Source organism: Oxyura jamaicensis, chromosome 3 (genome assembly GCF_011077185.1).
Source record: "Oxyura jamaicensis isolate SHBP4307 breed ruddy duck chromosome 3, BPBGC_Ojam_1.0, whole genome shotgun sequence".
Classification (NCBI taxonomy): Eukaryota; Metazoa; Chordata; class Aves; order Anseriformes; family Anatidae; genus Oxyura; species Oxyura jamaicensis.
Window position 1 is genome coordinate 57,704,814 of NC_048895.1, and position 12,559 is coordinate 57,717,372.

Consider the following 12,559-nt stretch of genomic DNA (forward strand, 5'->3'; position numbering starts at 1 on the left):
GAGGTGCACAGCTGCCCTGCAGGTAACCCTCACACAGCCTTGTTTTACTGATTTCATGTGACTTGCTGCTCCTTATGCTCCCTCTTTGCCCCTCCTGAGCCTTTCCTCTTTACCAAGCTTGTCTTTTTCCAAGTAAACAGCCTGCCTCTGTTTACTTGCTCTCTGCCTACTGACTTAATACCTCCATGTGGTATTTGTGAAATGGCTGCCTTAGTAACTGCTGCCTTGGTCAGCGATTCTACTTAGCTGTTGCGTGCCCCCTTATCTGTGACGTTCCTCAGCTGTGTTATTTCCTTTATAGCTACTGTGTTAGCATAGCTAGCAGCTAAGTTCAGTCATCAGTGTATACGTTACTTCTTTAGCTACCTGCAATGCCTTGTAACATCTCCTGCTGTTCTCTTGTTTGAGGTATGTGTGGATCAGGGCTGGCCACCTGCATGGGCACCTTCAGAGAAAGGTGTCAGGAGGATAGGGGATGTAGGAGCAAGCTCTGCAGGTGCCCAAAAGCAATGGGAGTACTCAGCAAGGGAAACTACTGCTTTGATATTAAATATTTATAGCTGCAGTGATTTACCAGAAACTTACTTAATGATACAGTGTAATGCTGGATTTTCTTGGAAGAAGCTGCTGCTTGGTCCAGGACTACCATGCAACATCTCTAAATTTCCAGAATGGCTTTGAGAGTTTTCTATTTCTATTCTCCAGGAACCTGGCATGCAAAGGGAAACATCTCCTAGAAATCAAATTTAAAAGTGTCCCACTAAGGACACTTGATGTGTGAGTTAACCCGAGGTGTTCATGACCACTCAGCAGTTGTCTCACTGCTTGGGGCTCAAACCTGTGGAAAGGGAGCCTTGTTACCAGCTTCCACAACCCTGGGATAAAACTGGTGGGGACCACGCCAGAGTGGTTTTATCTTTGCAAAAATGGGTATCATCACTGTAGATAAATATATTATATTTATCTACCCTGTGGTGTAGAAACAGGGAAGGTCCCAGAGAAGACATCCACATCTTCCTTGCTCCAGCTAACGTTCTTCATCGCTCCTGAGAGATGTTTGTCTAACTTCTTTGTATGTCCAGAGATGGTGATGCCAGTGCTTCACTCCACTTTTAGACTGTGAATTGCTTTTAGAAATTTGTTTTCATACTCTTGCTACAATTTAAGCTTTCTAGTACGAGTCCAGATTGCTATAGGCATGAAGTACGAAGGATTATTTTATTCTGTTTGCTGTTACCTTTTATGTATTTGAAAACTTAATATTTCAGTCTCGTCTACAGCCAAAAGTGCAATGTCTTTCTTTTGTATGGTGTGCTCTAAACCTTCACCTTTCAGGTTTGTGGAGCTGGACACGAATTCTTTGTAGACTGTGAGCTATGTTTGCTTCAAAGGACGTGGTAACTGGTCAGCCACCAATAGCACCAATAACCGTAGTTCTATGGTTACTGCCCTGTATGTCGTCACAGGCTGGTATGATCAGTGGTAGCTGCCAGGCAATAGAGATCAATATTTCACAATTTTTGCATAAAAACATTATTTTTATTATTATTTCATAATTTATATTTTGCTTTACTTTTTTTTTCTTTGGAGTGGAGATTTGAGTGAGATGCTGCTTGGGTTAAAATCTACCAGGGACAGTTAACATGCAAGACCAGACAAAACTGTGTTGGAATGAGGTAAGGGACGCCAATTACAGATTTGGGGGGGGAGGAGGAGGGGGAGTCTATTAGAAAAAGCAGTTGAAAACATGGCAGTATTACTGCTGATTTGAATTTGAGCAAGCACCTGTTCTTAACTGTCTATAGTACAGCTAACAAACAGAAACTATTTGTCTAAGGTAGGATTTGAGAATTTCCCAATAAGTACTATGTGAGAGACGAACACTCACAATTCCTGACTAGTTCTAGAAGTATGTTGGTCCTGATTACAAGAAACAGCACTGAAGAAGTTATATGAATTGTAACCAAGATAACTGGAGAGCAGTTTAGAATAATGAACCTGGGGTTGGGTTTCAGACACTACCATGGTAAGAATAATCAAGTACTTCTGCTGAAGAACAGTGTAACTCATTTCAGAACATAGCAGATGTTTTAAGGCAAAATATGCTAAATTTGATACAATGAAGGATGAATTTTCAAGCATGCCTGTACAATTCTTTTGGAGTTAGTGAATATAGAGAGACAAGAGGCAGAAGTGATTCTCTTTGAGCCTTAAACCTTTTTACCTTGCTAATTAGCAAGTATGTGTTGTTTGGTACTCTGCTTTCCATGTAGCTGGCAACAACTGCATGTACCAAGTATTAAGGAGGCAAACAAAATGCAAGGAGACAGTCCAATACGGTACGTTCAAGTGCGTTAGTGAATACTAGGAACTCATCCCAGATATGGTTTGAAAAGAAAAATCGTTGGTTGCACTTGCATCTATCCAAAACAACAGCTGCCGTTGTTCTCACCATCTGGTAACCAAAAGTAGGCATTAGAAAAGGAAAAGATCTCAGAAATGTAGTTTAAGAAAATGATGACATTTCTGAATTACAGAGGGCATAGTAGTTTTTTTGTTTGTTAATTTTTCTTATTTTAAGAGAACCATATGAGTATCATCAATTTTGACCTGGACTATTTGGTGGTATGATTTGTGCCACTCTTCACATAACATGAAACTTAACTACCTAAAAGTATCAGGTCTTTTTTCTACCAAACAGTGATGATTTATTCTGCCATTATTGTTACACTTAAGAGGGGAAAAAAAAAAAGGTAGTACATTCACAAACAGGATGACTTCTACATTAGCTCATATTGACAACTTGTGAAAGTTGGTATAATCACACAATGCAAGTCAAAACAGCTTCTGTTTTAGGAGTTGTACCAAGACTACACATGGTCATACATACGTTGTTAAGCCATAGATAATTGTGGTATCATAGAATAGCTCACACCTGCAAGGAAGAAGCTGTCAAAATATGTAGTCATCAGGTTTCATGATAGCCACCTTCCAGATGCTCAGAACAAGAGCATCTGTCAGCATAGTGAAAATGCTATCCTGTAAGAAAGAGTTAAAGATATGCCACTGACTAAAAGAAAGCATGTGCAAGCCCTCCTGAGCAACAGAACTGGCACCAATGCATCTGAATGATACTTACTTTGCTCTAATGGCTAAGAAGTGAGTATAATGCTGTTTTGAAATAGAAACTAGATTCTGTTTGTGCATTTGATTTTATTTTTTTTTCCCCAGTCCTTACACATTGTACCTAAAAGGTCACAGGGTTTACTGTTTTAGACTTGTAAATTTAAAAATAAGTCAAGCCCATAATCTAGAACCTTAGGACCTTGCAGACCTTGGCTTGCAGCCATAGTGTGGGTGTGCTCTTGTGTGATGATGCCAGAGTCTTCCTCACCCAGAATGATCAGGTCTTCTCTGGTTGTTCTCATTGTTCAACTGCAGGATAAAACAGTCTTTAACAACAGTCCATAGCTGAACTTGTGGGGACAGTTTCTGTTTTTTGTTTGTTTGTTTTTGGTCGTTTCTTTCTTTCTTTCTTTCTTTCTTTCTTTTTTTTTTTTTTTTTTAAAAGATTTATTTGCTTTCCTGAGAGCTGTGTTCATTCCAGAGCACTGCAGAATGATATGTGATGTTAATACATGTTGATTAAGTAAATCAGCTTGTCAGAAATTCAGTTAAAAAATAAACACATGAAGTAGAAAAAGCCAAACTGGAATAGATTCATGCTAAGAGCCCTTCTTGTGATTGCTGAATCTGCAGCATAACTTATCATAGAATCATCTAGGCTGGAAAAAGACGTTCAAGATCATGAAATCCAAACATCAGTGTTAGGTTTCTTGGCAGCTGAGGGATTGCAGATGGCAGATTCTCATCTGCCTGCAAGTTTAATCCTTGTATGACATGCTCTGTCTTCTCAAATTCCAACATTACCAGTCTAGAGCCCATTTGGTGTCACACTGTACATGTAGCCTTGCTACAAATGGAAGATAGAGAATCCTAGAATGAGGTGAAAAGGCTCATTCCTTGTTACTCAAAGTTTCTTCCTTCATAATTCACTGACTTTGGCTCATTTGGATTTTTTCTTTGCTAATTTTAAAGGCCATAGCAGATCCATGTTTGTGCCATGAGGGGCCGCGTGCTTCAGCTAAGGTGCTTCCATAGGAAGTGTATTTGGTGCTGCTGGATGTGCCATGCTCTCTTCATAAGGAGGCACCGGATCTGGAGAGAGCTCAAGGTGAGCCTCGTCCAAGCTAGTCTTCATGGTGGCCTCCTCGTAGGATGGAGGCAAACACACAGAGAGGAATGTGGCATCGGGGAGCAGAGTGGAGTAGTGGAAACTCTGTTCACTGGTCCAGGGCAGCACGGAGAGGAAACTGGGCACCTCGTGCTCAGGCAGGGCCTCGGGGAGGTCGATGCTGAAGATCTGCCCCTGCGGGGTGGGGCGCTGGCAGCGGCGGTACAGGAAGAGCAGCAGGAATGCCAGGAAGAGCATCATGGTGGCAGGCAATATGATGCACAGAAATGGCTCTATGTCTTCTTTGGTTGAACTTATCTGTTGTCTGCTCTGTAATTAAAGCAAATAGATAGTGCACTAGATTCCTGGAGACCCCTTAATCAGAGAGAAAAATACATTCTCCATCCCCCCCTGCAGTGACCTAGCTGAAGTATTCCCAAGTTATTTTCTGCCTGTATTGGTGGCACTCGCCAATACGTTTTGCAGGATAGTGATTTGTCAAATATTATTTGCCCATTAAAACAAAATATTGTGACAACTAGACACAAATGAAATGGAGCTGGGGAAACCCACCTCATTGGGAAGAGGAACAACAGACTGAACTGTATGTGTTTTGGTATGTGTCTTTATTACTCTTGAACTATGATGGGACTAGTCCTCTTTGGAAGGGAGAGGTTAAAATTTTAAAACTTGAGACAACACTGAATTGCAGAGGAGTAGGGCTAGTAATCCACCATCTACTTTACACTGTTTCTTTCTATTTGGAAAACTCTACTGTTTAACAAATACTGTGACAACTGCCCCTTTCATCAGGACCCACTGCCTGCCATACCTGTTCTTTGGTTGCTATATTCTCACAGGCCAGCCCCAAATAAAACTTGGTGTGTCAGGACAGCCTGGACTGGGGCCCTTTCTCGTATTTGTTCTGCCAGCTATCCAAGAATCACTTTCCCTGTTTAAAACTGTGGAAAAAGAACTTCTAGGAATCTTGGTAGGAACTGTGACTGGCTTGTCGACTTAATCTCCTGCATAATACAGCACAAAAGACCTCTGTACTACAGCTTCTGAACCATGCTGTAGTGCTTATAGGAGTTACAAGCTAGTTTTTTTTTTTTTTTTTTTTTTTTTTAATAACATTCGAGCTATTCGACTGTGTTAGTTTAATTTTCAAATTTTAATATATTTAACTTTCCATCTATCCTCTAATAACTAGATCTCATTCACAGTTTAGTCTAGAATAGGGACCTAAAATGTCATTTATTATCAATCATTCCCTTTGCAAGTACTTGAAGAGTAATCAGATTGTTTTTTCACATGTTCATGGTGAGACTAAACAGATCAATGTGTCTGATTTATGTTTGAATGAAGGCAGTTATTTTCAGACCGGAATAATTCTAGTGGTTCTTTCCTCAAACTACTTGGAACAGGAATACAAATAGGCTGTTTGCAGCAATGCTTCTGGGGAAAAAAAAGGAGAAAAAAAAAAAAAAAAAAGTCCAGTAACTGATACACTTTCTTAGTCTACAAATACTTTCTCTGGTTATTCTTAAGAGTCATGGTCTTTCTGTTAGCTACAAAATCACACTGTAACCTATATTCAACTGATTACCTATACTGTGCACTTGTTACCTCTCCAATGCATAGTCATACTATTAAATTATTAGTATGTGGTCATGCTTAAGAAAAAAAAAAGTAAATAAGTTTTACTTTACAGCAAAACAAATAGTGTAGAGGAGATTTCTGCCTTTTTTTTTTTTTTTTTTTTTTTTTCCCTGAAGTATTGTGGGTCTGAGGACAAACCCATTAAAGTAATTTAAAAATACATTGAAACTATCATGGATTCACTATTAAGCTTTTTTTCCTCAGCTGTCTTTTAACCACGGAAATGCATACTAAAGAATTGTCTCATCCACCGATCATTTCTTATTAAAGAGTTTCTGGCAGTACAAGCAGTTGTCTTACCTCACCATTAAATGAGCTACAAGAAACAGCAGAGTTGGAAGAAAATGTTCATCTATTGCTCTAATGTAGACATTAAATTATTTAATAAAATTAGGTTTCTTCTTATCAAGTTTGCTACTTTTTTGTTGTTGGTGGTCTTAGATGGCACATAAAACAGTACACAAGAAATGAGGAAAGAATTGTGTTACTTCGGTGCACTATTCATACTGAGATTCCCTCATACAGTTATGCTAGCAGTGCTTTATAATGGATATTTAAAAGAGCTGAGCTTTTGTACGGCACTTTTCATGATCCATGAGGAGTACATTTCTGAGGTTTAAGTTCAGGGTTTAATTTCCGGGGAGTATGCTTTTGATCAGATTCAACTGTTGTTCTTAAGATCAGTGAGTTGCGCAGTGTTGTGGTTGTTGGTGAGCACAGAAGATGGGACTGCCAGCATTTGATATATGAGGCTAGTAGAATCATAGAATCATTAAGGTTGGAAAAGACCTCCAAGATCATCTGGTCTAACCATCCCCCTACCACCACTATCACCCACTAAATCATGTCCCTAAGCACCAGGTCCAACATCTCCTTCAACACCCCCAGGGACAGTGATGCCCAGGGAAGTGGTGGCAACCCATTCCAATGCCTGACTACTCTTTCTGAGAAGAAATGCAACCTAATTTCCAACCTAAACCTCCCCTGGCACATCTTGGGGCCATTCCCTCTAGTCCTGTCTCTAGTTACCTGTGAGAAGAGGCCAACCCCCAGCTCCTCACAGCTTCCTTTCAAGTAGTTGTAGAGAGCAATGAGGTCTCTCCTGAGCTTCCTCTTCTCCTCTCCTCCAGAACAACCCCAGTTCCCTCAGCCACTCCTCACAGAACTTATGTTCCAGGACCTTCACCAGCTTTGTAGCCCTTCTCTGGACATGCACGTGCACCAGGGCCTCGATGGGCCTCACTACAAGAAGGACAAAACTGAACACAGCACTCGAGGTGCAGCCTCACCAGAGCAGAGTACAGGGGGACGACCACCTCCCTGGCCCTGCTGGCTACGTTCTTCCTGTGATACAAGCTAGGATGCCATTGGCCTTGGCCACCTGGGCACACACCTGGCTCATGTTCAGGTGAGCATTGTCCAATAACCCCTCCTTCCCCTCCTCCCCCCCTCCCCAGCCCAATCCTTTTCATCTGCACAACTTTCCAGCCACCCTGCCCCAGGCCTGTAGCACTGCATGGGGTTGTTGTGACCAAAGTGCAGGACCCACACTTGGCCATGTTGAACCTCATCCCATTGGCCTCTGCCCATTGACCCAACCTGTCCAGGTCCCTCTGCAGGGCCTTCTTACCCCCTCCAGCAGATCAACACTTCCCCCCAGCTTGGTGTCATCTGAGGGTGCACTCAGTTCCTTCATCCCAATCATCAATAAAAATATTAAAGAGGATGGGTCCCAACACCAACCCCTGGGGAACACCACTGGTGACCAGTTGTCAGCTGGATTTCACTCCATTCACTACCACTCTCTGGGCCTGCCTGTCCAGACAGTTTTTAACCCAGCAAAGAGTGTACCTGTAAAAGGAATATGAAGCCTGATTATCTTACCTTTAAGCCCAGTACACCATCACAGTGGGAGAATCCCCAGGATGACAGGAAAAAAAGGAGGGACTGATGGAGTAGATGCGAAATTTGGAGATGTCCATAACTTGAAGCATAAAGCACAGTGACTTACAGTGCATTTTGATATTACCTCCTGCCAAGCACTGTATATAACTGGTTTTACATTGAGATGTGACTCAAGAAGTGTTTACTGCAGCTGACTAATATCTTGTAGGTATATCCGAAGACATCAAAAGTACCGGGAGACAACTGAGTGGTGTTGGTAAACTTTTTTTCTGCTATGTTTTCATGCCCATTTCTGAGATGAATCAGATGGGGCTACTGAAGAATGATATGGAGATCTTGACATAAAGACTTGGAAAATCTTATAGCCATAAGAACAGAGTATACCAAAAGTTACAATAAAACTAAACAAACGTTTTTTTTTTTTTTTTCTGAAGCTTTAAAGCTACAAAAGAAACAATGGGCTGGTGGCTATAGGTGTTGGAAAATAAGTGCCAGAACTGGAAAATAAAATGCTCTAGAAATGAAACTGAATCGTCAGTAACTGAAAAATGTAAGCAAATTAACCAACTGCTGTACATATCAAAAGTAAAATTTTAACATCTGGAAGTTTCCAAAACAAGCATATTAAGTGACTTAGGTAATTACTTGGTAGCATTTCCTTGACTGTTTTTTTTTTTTTTTTTTTTTTTTTTTTTTTTTTTTTTTTGATACTGCAGCCTCAGGTGATGTCTGTATGCTGCTCTGCCTGTGTTACCACGAGCAGCTACCGTGGATTTTTTAATTGACGTAAACAAGACTTTGACTTCCAGCCTGAGATAAGCTACAGACACACAAACATAGGGAAGACAGTCTGTATAAAGAGGAGAAAGCAGAAAAGTGTGCAGCTGTAAAAGGAAGTTTGTAAGAAGTCCTCTGTTTTCCTAGAACTGATTTTTAGTAGGATGGTTTGGCCATTGGGGGTTATTTCCCATCATAATTGTTCTTTTCATTTATACCTTAGTGAGGACAGAAGCAATGGGTCAGTTTTCTGCTTTGTGTTCAGTATTTTAGAAGTAGTAAAGCCTTTCATTAGTAATCTGTCTGCCTGCATTTTTTCTACCATGCTGAGGATGTACAGTTGCCAGCTCACAGATTACATGACCCATATCAGTTTAGATGAGCTTTTATTCATGTCTGTTGATAAAAGAATGAGAGTGCAGAGTTGTGTGGCATTTCTGTAACGAGTAATTTAATGGTTTTAGAACTGAACTTTTAGTATAGACAAAAGAAACCTAGTACCTACTTTAGAAGGGAATGACCTAATAACACAAAACATGAGTTTAAAGGAAGCTTTTGTGTAAGGATAGGGGGAGGGAGGAAAAACAAACAAACAACAAAACAAAACAAAAAAAACTTAAATTCCCGTGGAAGTGGCTGTTTGATCAGTGCTAGAATTTATTATGTGAATGATTTGCTAGGGTACTTAGAACTTTATTTACATGATTTTTTTGAAGTAGTCCATATTTATGCTAATTGTTTTGATATGGCGTTTGAAGCTGAATCAAGGAACAGGTACTTCTGAATGTTTTAACTGGATTTGGGGCAAAGTCTCCTTTGAAGTCAGTAGGCTGTGGCCCATGCATAGCTGCTTTTCTAAGTTCCATTCTGCTTCTCAAAGCTGATTCATTATTGCTTGTAAAAAGCAAAAACATTAAACTTTGGCAAACAGAAAAATATTTTGATGTGCTTCTGTATACATTAATAAAGGCACAGTTTTAAAGACATCCTAAATTTACACTGCATTTTCAAACACTTGTTAGAATGTGCTGCTGATGCTGCTGTATGTTTCCCATTGTCAGACAAAACCACTGTCAGGGTATGAAGACGTTGCCATTCAAACTCTGGCGGTCTTACTGATGAGGTAGACTATTAAAATCATAGAGGCATTCAAAAACTACTTTTTCTCTCCCATTTTGTCCCCAGCCACTCCTACCTCCTTTCCCTTTACAACAATATACTTGACTGCTAAGTAGCATGGCCGGTTTATTTGCTGGTGCTACTTGCCTCAGACATTTTCTAGGGGTATATGTGAACCTGAAATTTTTATTCCTCACGAGAGAAACCCCTTCTCTGCAACCCACCCAAAGACAGAAAAGCAGGCTGTGTTTTCATCTCTGGCGGCTACTTCCCTCCCCCCACTTGCCTGCCTGTGATCCTCTCTCTGAGAAGTAATCAGTACACAGCTTAGAGAACAAGAGTTCATTGCTGCCTGCTACGGACTGTAAACGTCTGTAGAAAGGCTTCATGGGACCAGATCCAAAGAGTAAATATGTATTTAAAAGAAAAAAAAAGTCAAGGAATAACAGAATGCATTATGCTTAAAAGAAAGAAACTTCTTTAACTGCCACTCCAGCAAGATTTTCCTTCTGACGTTTATTTTTTTCCACCATATTAGTGGTGAAAAGAACTTAACAGCAATAAATAAGTGCTTTGATGCTATGTAGTTGAGCATTACTGCTTTGATACAGCTCAATGCCCATGTATTAACTATGTACATACACTGAGACACTGTACAAACATATGCACACATGCAAAGTCAAAGGAGATGCCACAAACATGAGCAGGAGGGTACAGACCTGGAGCTCTGTTTCCAGCAGTGGCTCACCTGGCTCATTGTTTAGCCAGTCGTAGTTCCCCCTGTCAGCATGTCCGAATTTCCTCCAGTTGCTGCCTAAGAGCCACCTCATGCTGTCATCCACCTGGTCTTCTGCCTTCGTGCTTGCACCTCGCTTTGCTGCTTGCCACCACGTCCCCGCCTCCCAGCCTCAACCCAGCTGGGCTGCTCTCAGCTAGTGATCGCTTGGAAATTGTATCTCTCCTTTCCAGCACCGAGGAAAGAATAAATAAATAAATAACAAATTAGACCCCCACCCCGTCAGGAAGCCATGCAAACAGATCTCTGATTCTCTCTCCACTTCCAACTCAATCTCCCTGGATTTGCTTCAGTGGCCTACATTACCAGCAAAGCTGGCATCAGGTATCAGGACGCCGTGGCTGATAGCGCTCTGATTGGAGAGCTCCCCGCATTAGGATTATTAAAAGGGGAATTTGCATGGGAAGCTGAGACCACATGGTCCTGGCTCCATGTGGATAAATAACTGCCTATATTTAGGTATCTAATAAACACTTTTCCAACAACAACAAAAAAATAGTATTAACTTCAATGTCAAGAGCGAAAGTTCCCTCTCAGTTGCAGAGTGTGAGGAAGCACTGAGGGTCCAGACAGGTTTTTCTTCCCTGCTGCTGGCACATACAGTAAACAGCGAGAGCGGCTTCTGGAGAGACAGGCAAGGACACAAGGCTAAATGCTATACTGAATTATTTAGCAGCCCGAGAATGTAAATGTTAATGATAAATCCAGAGAGAGAACTCTGCCAGAGCAGCTTTGGTCACTGAGAGCACATAAGCACTTTCAATAACGAGTAGTCAGTGTTGTTAAATCTGGACTCACTAGGATGCGTGTTGTTAAATGGAGACTGTTTTGAGTGAGAAGCTTTTGTGGTGTTTTTTAAGGAAATAAAATGTCAGTGATGTATATTAACATCTGAAGGGAGCAATGTTTAATCTCAGTTGAATCAAGGTTTAGCTCTTACTCAGAAGCTGGAACTATCTCTGGCTTTTTTGCTCAGAGCAGAGGGAGAGGCTGTGGTTAGTATTCAGTTCAACTGTGATGTATCTTGCATGGCTTCTCAAGGTCAATGCGTTAAAGCAAAATTTCTGTTCGTGACTGATAATACAAAACTGCGGGGTCAGAATTATCACATTTTATTTCTTGCTTGGGGTTCCTTCATTCACTGCTCCCAGAAAACTGTAGGCCTAACTGATGGCAGGCTGAATTCTTACAACTCCAAGAGTCAGTAAGAAGTGTCAGCTCTTGACATGTCTAATGAGAGGATTTTGGAAGAGTGTGTTCAAAGATGGGCTTTGATCCCTGCAGCTTTGGCATACATGGTGGATTTACCCTCCAGATAACTGTGGGCTGTAGGAGAAAAATGAGGTTGATAAATGCAGCCTGTGTTGTAGCAGAAGTTGCAAGCTGAGCAGTGAACGGTTAGCCATGCTGACTGAGAGTTTGTTCTCAGTGTTAAAGCAGCTGCACCGTTCATCAGAAATGGGATCCTGCTCTTGCTGCTGCTGAGGAGGTGCTGCGCGAAGTGAGGAAGGTCACCTAAGCAAAGCTTTTGCACGCTTGTCTGAAGACTCCTCCTTTTCTGGGTGCCTCACTTGTCGTCTTGGAAAGCACTCTGCAAAGTGGTGAAAGCATGCATCTGTGGGGCTGAGGTGTGAACTGCAGTGTCCCCTGAGCAGCTGGGTCCTAAACGTGACTCAACGGCACACACACCAAGATAGCCAAACACCTGCCATGATGTCTCAATACCTTGTGTGGGAGCAGAAATGACAACTATATTTCCCAGACTGTGGTGTTAAAATAATTTCCTAAAGGAGCTCTGTGACTGCATAGTTTAAATCTGTCATCTCACGAGCAGGAAACTTTCATATACTATCTTAATTAGGGTCTTAATACAGCCCCTAAGATTATTAATGCTATTTTTAAAACCTTGCTGTAAATTTGCTTTGGGACTGTCATGAATAATGAGGAGAAGTAAAAGATTATGTGTACTTAGAGTGTAAACACCCTGTTTGGCATTCTTAGAATACAGTTAGATGAATTTTAGCCAAAAGGTGTGTGCTTTTAAGACTAATTGACCTGGTATACTA

At 41.1% G+C, this 12,559-nt stretch overlaps 1 protein-coding gene across 2 annotated transcripts; it reads right to left on the reverse strand.

Annotated features, from left to right (window-relative positions):
• Positions 1-3,567: 3,567 nt before the first annotated feature.
• SMIM28 (small integral membrane protein 28) lies at positions 3,568-11,086 on the reverse strand. Of its 2 annotated transcripts, XM_035322598.1 has the most exons (3): positions 11,000-11,086; positions 10,417-10,658; positions 3,568-4,564 (listed from the first exon to the last, which is right to left on the reverse strand). In XM_035322598.1, exons 2-3 carry the CDS (start codon positions 10,525-10,527, stop codon positions 4,145-4,147), a joined length of 531 nt encoding a protein of 176 aa, XP_035178489.1. In that variant the 5' UTR covers positions 10,528-10,658; positions 11,000-11,086; the 3' UTR covers positions 3,568-4,144. The 2 variants fall into 2 exon arrangements, with proteins under 2 accessions (XP_035178489.1, XP_035178488.1); XM_035322597.1 differs by lacking the exon at positions 11,000-11,086 and having other exon boundaries at positions 10,417-10,789.
• Between the last annotated feature and the right edge of the window lie 1,473 nt (positions 11,087-12,559).